This window comes from Acomys minous (genome assembly GCF_964271855.1).
Source record: "Acomys minous genome assembly, chromosome: 1".
In the NCBI taxonomy this organism is placed as follows: domain Eukaryota; kingdom Metazoa; phylum Chordata; class Mammalia; order Rodentia; family Muridae; genus Acomys; species Acomys minous.
This window is the reverse complement of record NC_140483.1, coordinates 178,489-199,691: the sequence shown is the minus strand read 5'-3', so window position 1 is coordinate 199,691 and position 21,203 is coordinate 178,489. Positions and strand designations below refer to the sequence as shown.

The following is a 21,203-nucleotide window of genomic DNA, read 5'->3' as shown; positions in this document are numbered from 1 at the left end:
TATGTAGCCCAGGTGACTCAGCCTTGCAGACTGCCTAAGCAACTGTTTCCACAAGAATTTGCATGCAGATCAACTTTAAAAGGGCTATCCCAAACAATCATTCCCATAAAGATTTGACAGAAAAAGATATAGCTAACTTTCCCAGCACTTGGCCAATAACCTAATTTTCTAGGGGTACCCAAAAGATGTTTTACTCCAATAAAGCAAAAGGTAATTTTAAGATCATGATGCCCCCCCATTCCCAAATAAGTGGGGTGGATGTTTTTGGTGGTTTACCAATGTTGCTATTGTCTAGGGAGTTGGTAAGTTAGTAAGGGTTATATTTAGGGATTTCTTTGTTATCCTCTCTATCCTTCTTTCTCTCTTCTATATTCTATCTAGTGTTAGGGGAAAGGAGGGCTCATACAAAATTATAGGGAAAAAGGCAGATTATTGAATCTACTATCCTCAAATATTTTACATAGGTTTTATATATTGATTGAAATTCAAGATTATTTTGTTCAACTTCTGCTTAATGTATTGGACATATGCAGCTCAATTGAAAATGTGATGTAAAGTTCTGGTCTTATGAAAGCTAACTATTGTAAACTGTTCAGGATGTTTGGAAATGCAAGTTTGTAGTTTGTTGCATTTAATAATACTGTATGGCCTAAGAAGCCAATAACTGATACAATGAGACTGAAATGTAGTTTAAAGCTGCAATTACTGTTCTGGGCGGAATCTAAACTGCTACTAAACTACTAGTAAACTAAAATAAATGATTCTAATCCTCATAACCTACTACATTCCAATCACTTGCCAATCTAATCCTCCTATGGCAGCTTCTCTCCACCAACTGTCTATTCTCAACTGTTAACTCCCAGCTCCTCCTTCTCTCTTGGAAGCCCTGCCTTCCACTTCCTGTCCTTCTGCCCAGTTGATTGGCTAAACAGCACTTTATTGATAACTGCTACAACCACTCAAGGTATTCCTTGACAGTAGTTAGTCACCTATAAATCTTACTTGTAGTCTTGTTAGAGACTAGTGAAGTTAATTGCAGAAATAAGCTTTGTTTAGTCTTTTGTATATGTTCTTAAGGTTTAGAAGATTGTATATAGCTAGAAATAAGTAATGCTTGTTTATTTAAATACAGTGAGATGATAGACAGATATGATAGATAGATAGATAGATAGATGATAAACAGATATGATAGTGCACTATAGTAAATATATATATGGTCTTCAAACACTTCAGAGAGCTACAGAATATGGAATTTAACAATAATGGGCTTTCTGACAGAGGCACACATCTGTTCCTGGCAGTACCTCCAATTTACTTCAGTGAAGATGATGGGCATGAAAAAAAAATCTGGCAAAATAGCCATTGGACAAAAACTGTTCTTATCTATACTTCTGATAGCAGGATGACACTGAGAAATTTATTGTCCAACTTTGCAGAGACTAGGTGGGCAAAATTCAAAATTCTTGCTTCACAGGAAAGTCTGTCAGATATTTAGGGACAATATGCTGAAGACTGGATGCTCCAATGATACAGAAAAACCTTTGTGACTGTCCAAGCAGTCAACTCGCTCTGTCATTTCTGTACTTTTGGAAGCTGATTGCCTGCACTTCCTACATATTAGATCATATTTCTTTCTTAAGTCCCTGATGAGGATGAAGACTAAGTAGCCATAGTATTATTTCAATTAAGCTTTAGTTAGTTAATATCTAAAAACATGGTTTTAGTTTGATAAACATAAGTTATGATAAGAAATTGATTTTGGAAAACTTTGGACACTAGGATATGACTCACTAGGACAGGAGAAATAGTAGAGTTGTTTCTCCAGGATTGTCAAATACAAATGGACTAAACACTGTAAATATAACTTTTATTTAAGGATTCTCATAATTATTCTTATTGTGTGTAGTGTAATAATGATAGAGGAAAGGGTATTTTTTTAATAGAAAGGGGGATGTGTGGTGGATGTAAATGTGTTTTTATTTTCATCCCAAGTGCAGGATGTGAAACAAACTTCTGTGAGGTGTTTTTCTGCTGGAAACAGACAGGTGAGAGGATATGTGGTGTTTGTACACCAGAAGAGGAACTGTCTACTGTGGGGACATGGTCTATGCCAGGTGATGATATCCTAGTACAGACCCAAAACCAGAGGCTTGGCATTTTGTTTTTTGCAATGTTTGGCTGTTCATTGCTCTGCTTTAAGACACTCCTAGAGAGAAATGCTCCAGAGAATGCTTGAAGGTTCCGGGTTCTGGCTGCCTGCTGTTTAACAAGACTGCTGATGACCAATAGTGGAATATCTCCAAGGAACTGAGTCTAAAAGTGTCTACTTCTCCTGTCCCCATTAACTTCTTTTCCTCCTATCTAGGGTAGGTAGTTTGGAAGGGAGGGATAGGCATTAAAGAAACCCAAATAAACGTAGGTTTGTAAAGGTTCTAAGGTAACATTCCTAGCCTCTCTTTCAATCTATTTGCTACTACTACAAAAGTAGCCTACTGACTTTCGTGTTCCACAACTTTTTAAAAAATGCTTAAAAACTGTAGGAAGGTTTTGGAAAAAAACTATTATAAAGCAAATGAAATTATGAAACAATAAATATGTAGCCCATGAGGGAAAATGTGCCATTTACTCATAAGACAGGGGATTAGTGTCCAGAAAAGTGGTTCTCAGCCTCCTTAGTGCTATGACTTTTTAATACAGTACCTCATGTTGTGGTGACCTCCAACCATAAAATTATTTTGTTGTTATTTCATAACTAAATTTTACTATTATGAATCATAATATACATATCTGATATACAGGATATCTGGTATGTGACTTCCAATGGGGTCAACCAACAGTTTAAGAACTGCTAGTGTAGAATATACAAATAATTAAAAGCCTAAATATTAAGAAGATTCTATTCTCTCCCCATCTTTCACTATTCATATTATTCTTAGATTTAGATTCTCTCTTCAAGCTCTTGTGTTCTGTTGGTGATGCTTTTTTTTCTGAAATTCTTGGAATTTTTCATTTCCAGATTTCTCTCATTTTGGGTTTTCTTTATTGACTATTTTCACTTTCAGATCCTAAACTATTTTATTAATTTTCTTCCACTGTTTTGTGTTTTCACAGATTTCTTTGAAGGACTTATTCATTTCTTCTATAAGGACCCCTATCATTTTCATAAAGGGTATTTTATGGTCCTTTTCTTGTACTTCAGCTCTGTTGCAATATTCAGGGCCTTCTGTGGTAGGGTTGCTGGGCTCTAGTGGAGGCAAATTGCTGTGATTTTTCCCGAGGTTTTTTTTTTACTTTGTTTTTTTCTCCTTTATTAATTTATTCTTCTTACATCTCAATGGTTATCCCCTCCCTTGTATCCTCCCATTCTTCCATCCCTCCCATTTTCCCCTTATTCCCCTCCCTTATGACTGTTCCTGAGGGGGATTACCTCCCCCTGTATATGATCATAGGGTATCAAGTCTCTTCTTGGTAACCTGCTGTCCTTCCTCTGAGTGCTACCAGGTCTCCCCCTCCAGGGGACATGGTCAAATGTGAGGCACCAGAGTACATGAGAAAGTAATATCCCACTCTCCACTCTACCGTGGAGAGTGTTCTCCATTGGCTAGATCTGGGTAGGGGTTTAAAGTTTACCGCCTGTATTGTCCTTGGCTGGTGCCTTAGTTTGAGCGGAACCCCTGAGCCCAAATCTGCCTATTATAATGTTCTACTTGTAGGCTTCTAGGACCCTCTGGATCCTTCTACTTTGCCATTCTCCCATGATTCTCTCATCTGGAGTCCCACTAGAATGTCCTCCCCTCTGTCTCAGTTTCCTGGTAAGTGAAGGCTTTCGTGGGACATGCCCCTTGGGCTAATATGCAGATATAAGTGAGTATATACCATTTGAATCTTTCTGCTTCTGGGTTAACTCACTCATTATGATCATTTCTATCTCAATCCATTTATCCACAAATTTTGGGAATTCCTTGTTTTTAATAGCTAAATAGTATTCCATAGTGTATATGTACCACAGGTTTTTTTAAAGATTTATTTATTTATTATTATGTATACAGTGTTCTGCCTGCATGCACACCTGCAGACCAGAAGAGGGAATCACATCATATTACAGATGGTCGTGAACTACCATGTGGTTGCTGGGAATTGAACTCAGGATCTTTGGAAGAGCAGGTGGCACCCTTAACCACTGAGCCATCTCGCCAGCCTATGATTTTTATTTATTATATTTTAAATCAGAGTCTAAGCTTCTCAGTGTTGGAAAATTGTTTTAGTTCCTGATATATGATCTTGTTTTTGTTGGCTGGGTGCTTTATTCATTGGTTTATGTTGCTCTCTCTGATTCTTAGGAGCGATTGTTGGCTGTGTTTTTCCTGGTAAGAAATTATTCTTGGATCCTGATAGGAGTGGCCATTGAAGGTTTTGGATAAAATGTGTTTTTAGGTGTTTGGGTGGACACATAGAAATGGGGATGGTCTAGGAGGGATGGTTCACCAGAAGGAGGAAAGCTGGCTGTTTACCATGACTATCATCACAGTCCCTGGGGAATATGGGCAGAGAGTGAACTGAGGCTCCAAGAGGTATGGAGGAGAGTTGGGTGAGTCAACATCTTTAGCTCACCTACCTGCTTCACTGGCCTATTTGCTTCTCAGTCACACTTGGCTGTCAGATTCCCAGGGAGAGCCATCTGGACTTGGATCTGGGATAAGAGGATCTATGTGGAGGGTTAGAGGAGAAGGTCTGCATGATCTGCTTGAGATGAGGGTAGAAAGGAGTTGGAGACCTCAGCAACTGATCTGTTTACAGAATTGGAGAGATATATGGACATTGGATTTGGTGGAAAGGAGAGATTCTTGAAGATCCATGGTTAGACTACACTTTTTAGGCTGAGGATTCCCAGGCAATGCTGGCTGATGTTGGAGCCTAGGATAGTATGAGTTGGAGGAAGAAAGGGTGGAAGTCATCATAATCTGAGTTGGGGGTCAGAGACTGCAGTATGTGTTCCATTATAGATCTGGGAAAGATAATGGGGAACTGGACTTGGAAAAAGGCAGAGAGAAATAAATAACTGTAGTTAGTCTATCTGCACCCTTAGTCCTGTGTGGCCTGTGAGTTGCCAAATATTAATAATTTAATATTATTTTAGAAACTGTCATGGAAACTCTTAAAAATATTTCTCATGGTTTCCTTATTATTTTAAAGCAAATAGTCTCAAATTTTAACAGTTCAGTGTTTTGTAATGGTTTTAAACTTTTGGTATAATAATTCACACAGGAATTCAGAAACTTGTAGTAAGTTGGACTATTAAATAAAAATGGAGATATAGACTGAATGAAGACCCATTATACAGTTACTATGAAATAAAGAGTCATTTGAGACATTTCTCAATAAAGATCACAAGTCATAAGGATAACAGGGGCTATAATTTTTGAGATTTCTGACATATAATTTGGCAATTTATATTGTCATGCTAGATGAAAACTCTCTACATCATTAGGCCTTTTACTTTCATTCTTTAGTTTTGACCTAATTTTAGAATTAGCAATTAGAAAACAACAACAAGTACAGAAATGCCTTCAAAATTATGGAGAGACTCAATATAAGACAGAAGAATGTACCAATTTTTATTTGTTAATTTGGACTTTTATGCATTATTATTAGCTATCAGCTCTTCAGAGTTCTGTTACCTATTCATTGTGAGAACATCTCTCAGTCCCAGAGTTCTTCTCAGTGCTGCCTTTACTTCCTTGTTCCGTAAACTGTAGATGATGGGGTTCAGCATGGATGTCACTGCTGTATAGAAGAGGGCCAAGAGTTTGTCCACTCCTGGTGAGTGGCTAGACTTGGGCCTCAAGTAGGTGATAGATCCTGAGCCATAGAAGAGTGTAACTACAAGTAGGTGGGAGGAACAGGTGGAGAGAGCTTTATGGCGTCCCTCACGTGAAGGCATCACCAGCACTGCAACCAGAATTCTGACATAGGAAGAAATGATCAGTAAAAATGGGCTGGATATACAGATGACTGCTGCGACAAATACTGCAACCTCATTATTGGATGTATCTCCACAGGCAAGTGCCAGGACAGGTGGAAGGTCACAGAAGAAGTGGTCTATCTCACATGGTCCACAGAAGTCCAAGGAGAAAATAAAATTGGTCTGTCCCAACCCCACTATGCATCCCATTCCCCATGAAACTATTGCCAAATGGGCACATACGCCATGACTCATTCGAGTTGCATAGTGTAGTGGGGCGCATATGGCCATGTAGCGGTCAAAGGCCATGGCTGCCAACAGGCAGCACTCGGTTATACCAAAGAATAAGAAGAAAAACATCTGTGTGGCGCAACCCTCCCGAGAGATCCCCCGCGCTTCAGTCACAAGGCTTTGCAGCATCTTGGGTATGACAGAGCAAGTGTAGCCCATCTCCAGGAGAGACAAGTTGGCTAGGAAGAAGTACATGGGGGAATGCAGGGATGGACTGGTGCAGATAGCAAGGGCTATGAGTGCATTTCCTTTTAGGGACACTAAGAACATGAGGAGGATGAGGGTGAACAGGAGGAAGCATTCTCCAGGGACCTCAGAGAACTTGGCAAATGCAAAGCGTTTGACAGACAAGCTGTTCTCCTGCCACAGAGAGCAATTGACACTCATGTTCTGTAAGAGAGAACAGCAAGTCATTAGAAGGATCCTTGAAGATGAGGGATATTAATCATTTTAATACTTTGAGAGGCTCAGTTAAGTTAGAGAGAAAATCTTTACCTGTAGTCATAAAATCAAACTTAGATACAGTAAGTCATCCTCACAGGTTTTCATATCTTTTATTTTATCTCTTTACCACATCAGGTGATTTTCCAAAGTGTACTAAGCATTGTAGCAAGTATACATGGGTTTAGTCAAAGTGTACCTTTAGTACTAGCACTATGCTGATTCAGAAGGCTTACTGTAGCCCTAAGTTCAGCCTCACTTACAGAGTAAGATATCATACAAATAAAAGAAAAGAAAAACATTAATTGTGTCCCAATTCTTCCAACATTCTTCTTGTTACCTATTTATAAATATTACCCAGAAAAACTTATCTCTTACCGAATCATTTTGTAAGCTCAATTTTCTTAGCAAATATATTTTATTACGAACTTATTAATTGAGAGTACCTCACTTATAACCCAACTAACTGAAACAATAGGAAAAGAGGATTAAAGAACACAATAATGAAACCATAAGGATATCAGTTCTGAAGAGTGATTTTCCTGGCTTAATCCACAGGATTCCTTTTGCTGGAACCCAGAGCAACCAGATCCTGGAACCTCAGTCAGAGCCTGGAGCTCAGAAGCCTTCCCTCAAGAGGTTTATCTTGAAGAACAGCATCTCAAAGTGAAGCGATGAAAGCCAAAACTATCCCAAGTCTCCAAAGGCCCCACCTCTTGTTTTTGGCTCACATTTATACCTCCTCTCAGCATTTGTCCAAGGTTGTTTTTCAGCTGGTTAACAACCAATCTCCCCCACATGGTGGTTCAACTTCTAAGGGGATAAACATCACTTGCTCTCTCACAAGTCTTTTCTCATCCCCCATGTGTGATCTAAAAAAGCAAAAAACAAAAAACATATTTATCTCTCCTTCATCATATCTGTGCTTTCTTGTTTCCATTGATACTCTTTTCACCTATCCTCAGTTTATTGGGCCCAGAATATTCTGTGACTGCTACTGTTAGTACTCAGCTCAAGTAAGACTCATATTTTTATGAAAGGAAAGTAAAACCAAATAACCATTCAATGAATAAATGATTACTGTAATGCATAGAATTCAAGGCAAAGCACATCTTGATGTCTGGGCTGTAATGAGGTAATCAGAGAAGCTTCTTAAAATTCACAAGCTAAGACATGAGAGAGAAGTAGGGTGATAGCACCGTGAGTTCTCTTTCCACAACCCTCAACATGGCCGGAGAGTTCTGTATCATAATAGTTCCTATCTCATAATAGACCATGTTTTTTAGTGAGAGTATCATTGCCTGTAAATTAAATTTCTGCTTTCTTAGTATTGTTCATGATAGTCTATGAATCAGGCCATTGGGTTAAATAAAGAAAAAAAAAGAGTAAGAAAGATGGGGTCTTTGTATGTAGTCCAGGCTGGCCTCAAATTCCTAATTTCCCTGTCTCGGTCTTTTGAATGCTGGAATTCTCAGAGGAAGCCATGGTGCCTGAATTGATGGAAACTTCTTCCTAGCCTTCCATCTCAGTGAACCTCATATTACAATCACATCAATCGACTCATATTTTTGCACACATAGTGTTTATACACTTCACTTCTCCTGGCTCATTTTCTCACAAGGTAGCTGCTGAGTACTTCCTTAACAGCTTCCCTGGTAAACTATTCAATATGGCAAAGCCTTTTCTGTTTTCTGGCAATCATCTAACTCTTCTGTCTAGCAGTTACACTCTATACTTTTTATACTATAATTGCTAAAGCAGCATTTAACTCTCTGGTGATGATTACTACTGTTTCTTTCAGAGCATAGCCTCATACAGAGGGTGAGTATGGACTTCACTTTTCTTATCATTATGTTTACCACTGTTACCAATGCATAAGTTCTCATGTAATGAGATGTTTCAGTGTTTAACTTTCTGTGGGTCCTTAGATATTCTGCCTGTTGCTGACAGGTATATCCTCCGAAGTTCAATCTTATGTCCCTCATATATTGCAAATGCTGTTTATTTATTTTCCTCTCAATCTGAATTTTTCCCTCCAAATGAGGTGACCCTTTTGGTTTTGGGGGTGTATGTCGATCAACTAATGTTTGGATTTGTTTTCAAAAAAATATGAATACAACATGTTTTCTCTGACAAGAGCAGAATAGAAGATACCATCATCTTAGAAGATACCATTAGGCCCTCCCTTTATTCACTTGATATAATGAAATATGAAATGTCACCATGTCATGCTATGTTGTCTGTGAGAAGAGCACATCATAGTTGATCCAAAAATCAAATGTGGGCTTTAGGGTTTCCAAATTATTACAAATACACATGCCATCCATGTTTATGAACACATATAAGACATGTCCATGCATACATGCCACATACATATGTGTGCATGTATGTTCATGCAGAAGCACACAGAGACACACATAGAACAGAAGAATGTAGCACCCTGGAGAAATTGCCTATGAGTTAAGGCCTTAGTATAGACAACAATGTTGAATAACAGTATTTGCTCACACTCTGTTCCTCAATTTCATGACTTATAAGATGGGCTTAGAAAAAAATAATTTCCACGAGATTGCTGCAATGATAATTAAGTTAATTCCCAAAATCACTTAAGAAGTTGGTCAGGTGCTCAGTTCTTATCAGCTACACAGGACATGAACATGTGTGTATGTCTACTCACAGCCACTTTAGATTTACTGTGGGCTCAATTTTCTTAACAAATATATTTTATTACGAACTTATTAACCAAGAGTACCTCACTTATAACCAGACAAACCTAAACAATAGGAAAAGGAGATTAAAGAATACAGTAATGAAACCATAAGGATATCAGTTCCAAGGGAAAAAATTCCTGGCATAGTCAACAGGATTTCTTCTGCTGGAACCTGGAGTAACCAGAACCCAGAACCTCAGCAGGAGCCCAGAGCCCCAAAGCCTTCCCTCGAGTGGTTCTCTCTAGGAGTGTCTAGAAGTGGAGCAATGAACAGCCAAAATTATCCCAAGTCTCCAAAGGCCCCACCTCTTGATTTGGCTCACATGTATACCTTCTCTTAGCATTTGCTCAAGGATGTTTTTCATCTGCTTAATAACCAATCTCCCCCACATGGTGGTTCAAGTTCTATGGGGGTAAACATCACCAGCTCTCTCACAAGTCTTTTTCTCATCTCTTACGTGTGATCTAAATAAAAAACACATTTATATCTCCTTGTGTACACTCTATTTTTGTGAATTTCATGCCACCATACAATCTTTATTCCTATTCATTAATTGATCTACAAACTAATTTTTACTGTGGATAATGGAAAAGCAAAATATTCACACATACATAAAAATGGTGCCTGAATCTTCTATCCCTGGGTGGGAGTGGGGGGATATAGTTGTATTTAATAGATTATTGTATCTATTATATTGAATATGCACCCGTTCATGCAGAGGTTCTAAATATTGAAGAATAGAGAGCACATGGGTTGACTTACAGCTTCAATAAGCATGAAGCAGGAGGTCTGCAGTGATTATGTGGGCTCAGCTCTTGTTAAAAATGTGCTGAACACTGAATATTCTTTGGTGATGCATCTTACATTTATTTAAAGGATTGTAACCATTTCCCTGCACTATATTAATTCAAATATCTATATTCTTGTGTATTATGTGTTACTTTGGAACACAAAAGAAAACAAAAAGTCCCCAAATAAACACCCCACCCCCAAAAAACAACACAGTAAATGGCCATTTTTTATCTGAAATGTTTTCTTAAACACCTTGTATTTTTTAACACCCTATTTTTAACACCATGGTTTAGTAGTAGTTTCTGTATTCATACAAACAGCTCTCCATTTAGAGAGTGTAATCTCAGTTAAACTTCCAGAAACTCACCTTGGCACACACACCCATAATGTTATATTTTCATCTCAAGATGTGGAATGAGAATGATTTTCTCAGAAAGAGTATCAAGATTCTTGACATAAATAAACAATTGTCAGAATACTCTGATTGTAGATAACCCATCTGCCTCTCACTTATTATATTTTATTGACCTAAATTTTGCATTGACTATTTCCTTTTAAGCACTGCCTGATGTAATCCTCCATATCACTCTGGCTGAGCTGTTTGAACTGGTTTCTTACCTATAACTGGCTCTATTTTATATACAGACCTTCAGTGTTATAAAAATCAAGTGTGCACTAAGCATTGACAAGGTTCTGAAGGTTCATATCACAAGGTATGTTTTTATTGGCGACTGTATATGTACAAGACATGGTGCATGAGATGAGAGGACTTTGAAGTCTTACTTTTTTGGCTTTGCATGAAACCTTACACAGCCTGGAGACCCAAGTCCAGCCCATTTACTTGGCTCTGCATTGTGAATTGTGCAGGTGAAAAAAAAACTTCCTTTTCCCTCGGGTCATATGGTTAGAAATGTTTGTTGTAGGGTTCAGTACCTTATCTGATCATTTAAGGCCACAACACACTGTTGAATGATGTTTCTGAAACACTGCAGTGCCTGTGTGTGGAAACTCTCAGAGAATGTTCATCTTAACTGTTAGATGGTGACTATTTCTATTGTAACAACACACACAATTTGTGTAGGTTGGTCAAGAAAAGATTGCTAGAAAGCTCAGCCCTGCTGAGAAACACTTAAAGAAATGCTCAACCTCCTTAGTCATCAGAGAAATGCAAATCAAAATGACACTGAGATTCCATCTTACACCCATCAGAATGGCTAAGATCAATAACTCAACTGACACCACATGCTGGCGAGGGTGTGGAGAAAGAGGAACACTCCTTCATTGCTGGTGGGAATGCAAACTAGTACAACCACTTTGGAAAGCTATCTGGCACTTTCTCAGAAAAATGGGAATAGGGCTTCCTCAAGACCCAGCTATTCCACTCCTTGGAATATACCCAGAGGATGCACTACCACACAACAGGGACATATGCTCAACCATGTTCATAGCAGCCTTATTCATAATAGCCAGAACTTGGAAACAACCTATGTGTCCCTCAGTAGAAGAATGGATAAAGAAACTGTGGTACATCTACACTATGGAATACTACTCAGCTATTAAAAACAAGGAATTTCCAAAATTTGTGGACAAATGGATTGAACTAGAAATTGTCATAATGAGTGAGTTCACACAGAAGCAAAAAGAGCTAAATGGTATATACTCACTTATATCGTATGTCCCCATGAAAAACTATACCTACCAGGAAAGTGGGTAAGAGGGGAGGACATCCTATTGAGACTTTAGGTGTGAGAAGCCTGGGAGAATGAGGAAATAGAAGGATCCAGCGGGTCCTGGAAAACTACAGGCGAGTCTGGGCCCTGGGATCCTCCGCAAACTATGGCAACAGCCAAGGAAAAAATAGGCAGTAAACCTCGAACCCCTACCCAGACTAGCCGATGTACAGGACATTCTCCACTGGTGAGTGGAGAAGGAGACCTAACTTTTACACAAACTCTGGTGCCCCATATTTGAACATGCCCCTTGGATGGAGATGCCTGGTGGCACTCAGAGGAAGGATAATAGGTAACCAAGGAGAGACTTGATACCCTATGAGCATATACAGGGGGAGGAGGTCCCCCTCAGACACAGACATAGGGGAAGGGAGTAGGGGGGAAGTGGGAGGAAGGGAGGAATGGGAGGATACAAGGGATGGGCTAACAACTGAGATGTAATATGAATAAATTAATTAAAAAATAAAACTTAAAAAAAAAAAGAAAGAAAGTTCAGCCCTGACTTTCCAGTTTCCTCCCATTCACTCACCTATGACCACTTATGCAGCTGATTGGAAATTTAGTTCAACCCATTAGAAACTGTGGGATCTCTTGACTAGAGTACAATGTATCATGTAAAATGAGTATTGCAGTGATAAATGAATTCTAATTTACTAAGAAACAGGAAATTAACATCAACACAGAGGTGTTTCTGAGAAAGAGTCTGCATAAACTTTAGTAGCTTCAACAGTAGGAAACAATCACTAATTAATTAAAACAAGAATGGAAGAATGTTTTGAGTACTTTGTGACACTTACCTGAAATCTCAGCACTTGAAAAGATAATTAGGTGGTTTCTACTTCTGATTATCCACTCCTGGATTTCTCTTCATCCTCTCCTTACAACATACAGGTGACATGCACTATCATCATCCTCAACTTTACATTGTACTGGAAAGCTTTCGTTACACTCAGGAATCATGCCTGATGTCAAGAAGATTGTGTGTCTCAGGAGAGAGCATCATGTCCTTCAAGGCAGTGTCCCAATCTCTCTCTCTCTCTCTCTCTCTCTCTCTCTCTCTCTCTCTCTCTCTCTCTCTCTCTCTCTCTCTCTCTCTGTTTCTGTCTCTGTCTCTGTCTCTGTGTGTCTTGTGTCTCAGTCTCTGTCTGTCTGTCTGCCTGCCTGTCTATCTCTCTGTTTCTCTCTCTCTCTCTCTCTCTCTCTCTCTCTCTCTCTCTCTCTCTCTCTCTCTCTCACACACACACACACACACACACACACACACACACACACGCACACACACAAACACACACACACACACACTTACTTTACTATTGTCTGGGCACATCTGTACTTTATCATTTCCTGGAAAATAGTGAGATATAAACATATTATACTAAAACTCTCCGTGTTCTGTGTCTTTTTCCTCTTACCCCCACCCCAGGAGACTCACACTCTCTTCTCACTGGTGAGTTTCAGGAGGCATCTCATTGCACTCCTGAGAGTTCTTATGGATAGGACAATAGCTCTGTGCAGAGGAGCCACACTCTTCAGCAGCCCTTTCTCCTGAGAAATAGTTCTATCACAGAACACCTGAATAGTTCTATCCACAGGGAGTGCCCCAATAACCTAATGATTTTTCTTTTACATCAAAATTGTCACTTTGATGACAAAGATACAATTTGTTGTCTCCCAGAAAATAAGTCATATAGAGCAGAGCAGATGTTCATGCCAAGGCACTCTGAGTTTTAAGTTAAGGTGTTGAATATTTATATCCTTACCTTGTTAGTAAAATCTGAATAAAGTTTTCAGTCTCATCATAGTGTGTTAACTGTGAATTTGATGTAGATGGTGTTTATTTACCTCTGTTACTAAGTTATTGAGTGTTTTGAAAAAATCATGAAAATATTTTGGATTTCATGAAATGAAATTTTCATCATCTGTAATAATTATGTGCTATTGATGTCAGACACCTGTTGATAACTGAGAAAAATCAAGTAGTGTTTAAGTTGTTTTACTATTCTGCTCAACTCAGCCCCTAGTACCGTGTGGTAGGTGATTGTGGTTGTTACTTTATCTTTGCTACCTTGGATGTTGGTTTGAGTTTTATTCTCATGCAATGTCTGTTTGGCTGTACCAAAGGAGATATTATTGACTTGTACTGAGTGAAAGAGAGAGAGAGAGAGAGAGAGAGAGAGAGAGAGAGAGAGAGAGAGAGAGAGGATGTGGTTTATGTTCTGCTATCTTTTGGAAGAGTTTCAGGGTTACTGTTCATCCTTTATTAAATGGTTGGCAGAATCCATCAATAAGCTCATCTGTTGAAGGACTTTATTTATGTGGTGAATGAGCACTGATTTAGTCCATGTAGGTGTTTTAGGTAAATTCAGACCTTTTATTTCTACACTAAACTGTTTTGGTAGCTTTTGTTTCACAGAATTAATACATTTTAAGATATATGGGAAGTATTTGAAAACACAAAATAATTACATAAAATTCTTTCATTATATCATAATAACACTAGAAATCAGTAGAAGGAGGGTTCTGAAATTACAAAACCATCTGGAATTGAAGAAGACAATTTGAAAGACTAGTGAATCATCAAAGGGATCAGGGAGGAAATTTGAAAGTTCCTAGAATCAAATTCATATGAACACACAACTTTCAGAGCCTTTGGGACATAGCAAAGGTGATTCTGAGAGGACATTCTGAGATGGACATTGCGTAGGGAGAACTGATTTTGAATCAGTCAGGGTCTTCTGCTGGGCTGGTAGGGAAGTGCTCCCCCACTGTGGTCCTAGTGGAGAACATGTAAGAACAGTATCTTGCCAGTGGCTGGTTTGCCACATTTGAAGCCAACTCCACATGAGGTTCTTTGATGCTCATCTTCTCTGAGGTTGGGTGGGTGTTGCAAGGAGTTAACCAGTCTTGTTGTCAAAGAATCTTTAAAATAATAAAAATATCTTTAAATGCCATATTCTGTGGGTCTCTGAGGCTTTTTGAAAACCTTATCTATTTTACCTTATCTATCTATAGCATAATATCTATCTGTTAAACCTATGATAAATGTCCTTGTTTCTGCCACGGACAGAATTCTGCCTAAAAATGGGCAAGCTTGGATTCAGGCAGAGTTGACAGTCAAACTCTGCCAAGACAAAGTAAGCAAGACCTCAGTATTTACTAACTCACAAATATGTCCATCAGAAATTATGGACAGAAGGCTGAAGATGATGCTTCAATGTTATAGAAAGTGTTGGGTGACTGTTCAGGCAGAAAACAGTCTCTGTCATTTTTACATTTTGGAAGTTGCTGACCTGCACTTTTAGTTTACGCAGATAATTAATTTTTATTCCTTCTCCAGTCTCTGATGGGGTTGAAGACAAGATAATTTTGTCTTACAGTTAAGCTTAGTTGTTTAGGTATTAAGATGTTTTTAGGTCTAGATACAAGTTTTAAGTTAATAGAGATGATATATGGTATATAATGATTTTCATTCTGAATTTTAGACTCACCAATATAGGAAGGACGTTTTCTTCAAGTTTGGAAAATACAAATAGCCAAATCACTATGAATGTGACATTTATAAAATTTCTGATTGTTTTGTGGTTCTTCCTGCTGTATGTAGTCTATTTTATTTATGTTTGATAATATAAATGTATATGTAAAAAAGGAAATAAAAAGAATAGTATCTGAAGTTCACCAAGGCTTGTTATGCTAAGGTCTGTCTCAAATTGTTTGAGGGAGCCCTGGCTGGGATAGATCCTTCTGGACTGACACTGTTCTTCAATAGTAATTAGATGTAGCTTTTATGTGGCCTCCTGTGGCATCAGTGTTTGAAGCAGCCAGTTCTGACATGATGAGCATCCAGCCGGTTTCCTGGCTTCTGGTCTTTACCTTTGTTAGAGTTTCTATTGCTAATATCAAACACCATGTCTATAAACAACTTGGAGAAGAGGCGGTTCATTTCATCTCACAATTTTTATTCTGTCCATCATCTAGGGAAGTGAGAGAAGGAATTCAAAGGAGGGATCTGGAAGCAACAATTGGTGCAGGGTACATGGAGAAGTGCTGCTTTCTGTCTTGCTCAATCATGGCTTGATCAGCCTGCTTTCTAGAGTACTCAGACCCACCTGTCAAGGATGGCATTGCTCGCAATGTGATGGATCCTCCCACATTAATTACTAACTAAGAAAACACACAGCAGGCTTGCTTGCAAGCTAGTCTACTGTGCATATTTTCTCAGTTGAGGTTCCCTCTTTCCAAATAACTGCAGCTTGTGTCAAGTTGTCACAAAACTAGACAGTAGAGTTTTTCACTCAAGGAACCCAATGCACCAGGAGCTATTATTTAATATGTCAAAATTTCCCAATACCTCATAGCTTATTTAAAACCATGTTTGAATTAAAGACTTACTGCTAACTTTGGGCCCTATTTAATGGCATAGAGAGAGGTAGAATGCTTAAAAGTTTCAACATGAAAATTTTTGTATTATTGTGAAATGGTCATCACTTATATCTCTCCTCTCCAATGAATATGCCTGTTTTCAGTTTGTTTTTAGATATGACAAGTAAACTGAGTCTTCTTTTTAGGATCTTCTGAAAGTTATCAGTGAGAAAATGATTATCTGTGTTCATGTTCATGTTCTTCATGAAACATATTCTGTTGTGTGTTTATTAGCAGATATTTATGACTGATGCAACCAAGCCTTTACCCTTTCTTTTTTAATTTGTTATTAATTTATTCTTGTTACATCTTAATGGTTATCCCATCCCTTGTATCCTCCCATTCTTCCATCCCTCCCATTTTCCCCCTTATTCCCTTCCCCTATGATTGTTCCTGAGGAGGATTTCCTTCCCCTGTATATGCTCATAGGGTATCAAGTCTCTTCTTGGTTACCTGCTATCCTTCCTCTGAGTGCCACCAGGTCTCCCCCTCCAGGGGACACAGTCAAATATGAGACACCAGAGTTCATGTGAAAGTCATATCCCACTCTCCACTCAACTGTGGAGAATGTTATGTCCATTGGCCTTTACCCTTTCTATTCCTAAATGAATGTTTCTGGAATGAGGTCTCTCTCTACTTAGTGTCTGGTTTATATAAGCTGTTATATGTATTACCTAAGAAAATGCTTTTAGGCAAATGATTTGGAAGAAAGGAGTCTCAAGCAACCCTAGCCTATGTTCTTTGCTTTGAGAATTTGAAAGAAGTACAATGATCTTTGTGAGTTTTTAAAAGCTCTATATGTGAGGCCTCTCCAACTTCCTGACCACAAAACCATTTATAAAAATTTAAAGAATGTAGATAAAACTGTCAAAATAACTGCTCTAATTTCTCTCCAACAGAATCCACATGTGAAAATCCACCCCTGTGACAATGGTTGGCATGTCATACATTCACCTGTATTTATACATGTGCTGCTCTGTGTTGATGTGTGTCTATAGTAGTCAATAATTTTGGTAATGGTGATGATTCTATGGGAGACAGGTGTTTAATCTTGACTTATTCAGAGTGAGAGATTTATTCTCATTTTCTTAACAATCTTTTCCAGCATGTGGCTTTGACCTCCTGAGAATATCTCATATTAAACACCCACCTGTGCAGAAGTATTGATTGCAACTTAGTTTTCCAGAAGATTTTTGCTCTTGGTCACTCTCATGTTAGATGATAATTGCCCCATTAGGAATATAGAGAGTCCCAAGTCCCAGTTTGGGATGACATCATTTCCTGCTGCAGCAACACACTTCGGTGTCCTTTGGCTCTGGGCAAAGCACTCACATCTGATATTTGGCCCTGGAATCAAAGATTCGTTTACAGAACCTATTGTTTCTGGAAAGCATCATCTTCTCAAGTCTATGAAAATAAGTGGAAGGATAAGGGGACAAAAATTTTAGAGGTGAGGAAAAAATAACCACACATTTTTCTTTTCCTCATATATCTGTAGTACAAACTTTCTAGCTAAGAATATAATATTATTTTTTACAAGAGCCACATCAGCTATCTTTAAGTGACTCAGCTAATAATTCATGTGCCTTTTAGCATGCTAAGCATTTAAACTTTTTCTGATAATATAGTAAATTCAATTTTAGTATAAGATTGGATGTCAAATAATTGTATAGTTACATAAATTTGAAGAACATACATTTAGCAATAAGTAAAAGTAAATGTGGAAAAAGATCACTTTTATATTGGGAAAAATTCCCTTATGGTTTAGATACTTAAATTCTTTCCAATTTTACCATTTTCTGAAGAACTGAAAATGTGACGTTCTTTCTGATTCAGCAATAGTGCTGGCTATTCATGTGCTACTGAGGACACAGTCTATGCCTCTCTGTGTTGGTGTGCATGTACAATAACTATGTTTCCTTGAATTTGAATCAGTATGTTTTCTGAAAAAATATAGAGAATTAAAGGCATTGATTTCATATTAAATATTTACATTTAAAATGTGAGTAAATTAAGATGGCTTCTACTTTGTCAACAAGGTTGAGGTAAATAAATACATTTGGATATGATGCCTATATCAGAAGAAAAACTATATCAGAGGAAAATACAATGCATAGTAGCTACCTTAACAAAACCCTTATATTTCTGGGAAATTTTATTTTTCAGCATTATAATGTAAATATATGGTTTTACACTTTCCTTAAGGCATTCAATTACCATGACTAAACAATATGGAAAGCACATAGAGAACAAACACTTATAATTTTCAGTAAATATGTTTGATTAACATTCATTCATACACATAAATGTATGTATGCACTGACACAACATAAATGCAGGTAAATGGATGATATGTTAGCCATTTTCACAGGAATGTGTTTTCATATGTGGATTTTATTTGGAGAGAAAACATTAGAGTTGTAATTTAAAATTTTTCAGCAAATATGAATATATAGGCTAGTTTTGAATTAGATAATTGAAGAAGCATCTTAATATGTTATCATAGTACATATTTAATAGATACTTTAAACAAGGTTTGCTCATCAAGAAATGAAAATAGGGAAAATAACAATTTAGTAAGATAATAAAAGATAGCAACTTATCAAAAGTGTATTTATGTTGATATTCTGTTATTTAAAATAATCATTTATTTTAGATAAATTTAAAAAGATTTAACAGGAACATTTCTACTCATTAAGTGTCTTCATCTCCTTTTAGAACATGTCACCTGCTTTATGAAATGGGCACATGTGTAAATTTACATGGTTACAAACAAGCAACTCAGAGTTTCAGGGGCCAGTGACCACTTAGAAGATGCTCATCTGGAAATAGACATTAACATGGAGGTAGAAGTTGGTAAGCACAACTAAAATAATATCAGGAAGAGACACAGTAGGAATAAAGAAGCTGAAACTTTTATGTGGTAGGAAGTGCATATTGTGGGTACCATTCTGAAAACAGAAAGGAAGCTGAAAATTGTGCAGGGCCTTGAATTAAGTGATACTGTGTGAAACTTATATTTTTATAGAAATAACAAACTTTGATGAAAGTTCTATTTTTGTGGCCATATGAGATCAAGAGGTATAACCAAATGTAAGCAATGGCCTATAAGGCTTTCTGTCCAGGATATTCATAAAAAATCTTTGATTAAAATCAAATGAAATTGGAAATTAAGGTTTTGCTCAAGGTAGAGTATATACACTTATTATAATGGCATTATGTATCACAATACCATGTACAGTGTCTCTACACACAGAAACGTTTAAAATCAAAATAAGAAAGAAATTCATTGCTTGTACACTATGAAGTTGCAATAATAAGGAAAATATAAAACACAAGTTCAATGTGAACTATTAAAAACAAACATTGAGTCATAGCTACCATAACATAAAAATGAAACATACAAGACTAAAATGATTTTTAAAAGTTTATTAATTATTCATCTTAAATCCTGGTCATAGCCCCTTCTCTCCTCTCCTCATGGTCTCATCCTCATTACCTGTTTCCTCTTCTCTGAAGAATAGCCCCCCTACCTACCCATGTCAGCACATCAACCAATCACATACTTTCCCCCTGTGGCCTGGTGAGGTAGTCAGGGAAAAGTGATCAAAAAGTAGGCAAGATAGGCCATGTCAGAGTCATCCCCATTCCTCTTACAAGGGAACTAGTATGAGGACTGAGCTGCCACATCTGCGTAGGGAGCCAAGATCCAGTCAGTGCATGGTCCTTGGCTGGAGCTTCATCACCAGAGACTCCGCTGGGCCCTGGTTACTTGGCAGTCTAAAAAAATTTTACAAGGCCCAAAAAGTATTCAAAAGTAACAAGAGTACTATATATTGACTATTAATACACTCCACTCTGCCTATTTTCAAATTATAAGTAAAATACTCTCAGAAAACTAATCTATGCATGATATCTAACAGACAATTAAACTACTATGGTCTTGTAATTTGTTCTAGCATGATGTTTACAAATACACATTTAAGGCAGTGAAGTACAGTATCATGGCCTTTTATTTTTCCTCCTGAAATGGATCTTTGTTACTTTTCCTACTGACACAATGGTATACCTACCAAGTACATGGTTATATATTTAATGTCTCTCTTTCTACCTTTTGCAGATAATGTTCTAAGTGATATTGGGGAAGAAATGATACATTTTTGAGGAACATATGAGACAACTTGGGAAGAACTAAGCAATCATTGATTGTTGAGTATTTTCCACATGGTCTGTTTTTATAAACATTTCATAAATGTTTATAAAACATTTTTCTTGTCTTTTCCATATTGTAATATAATTACATATTTTCACCCTTTCCTTTCCTTCCTTCAAAACCTCTCAAATACTCATTCTTTCCCTCTTTCAAATCCATGGCCTTTTAAAAATTGAATAATTACATGAATGTAGACATTTATGAATATCTATAGATGCATATCTATATATGCATATATCCTACTCAGTCTACATGTTACTTGTGTGTGTGTTCAGGACTGACCATTTGGGATTGGTTGACCAATTGGTATGTTCTTCCCTGATTAAGAAGATTTCTCTCACTCTCATTCCTTAGTTGTTTGTAGATCTTTGTGTAGCCATGTACCATTAACAGTTCTCACTGCATTCTACATTCTTTGATGTTCAGCCTGTGCTCTTCATCCTCTTCTTCCTCCTGTCCTCATCCTCATCCTCTTCCTCCCATCTCACTCCTCCATCTTTTTCCTTAGAGTATCCTTTAGAGAACACAGTGAATCTTCTAACTTTACAGTCCATATTTCTGAAGAGGACTGCTGTTCCCATTACATTTATCTTTATCTAACATGCATTTCTTCACTTGCCATCCTCCTTTTTGTGAGTAGAGTG

The 21,203-nt window shown here is 37.5% G+C and overlaps 1 protein-coding gene across 1 annotated transcript; it reads right to left on the bottom strand.

Annotated features, from left to right (window-relative positions):
* Positions 1 to 5,674: 5,674 nt before the first annotated feature.
* Positions 5,675 to 6,667, bottom strand: LOC311604408 (olfactory receptor 10C1-like; the record flags this gene model as incomplete). Its single annotated transcript, XM_084794313.1, has 1 exon — positions 5,675 to 6,667. One exon carries the CDS (start codon positions 6,665 to 6,667, stop codon positions 5,675 to 5,677), a length of 993 nt encoding a protein of 330 aa, XP_084650439.1.
* Between the last annotated feature and the right edge of the window lie 14,536 nt (positions 6,668 to 21,203).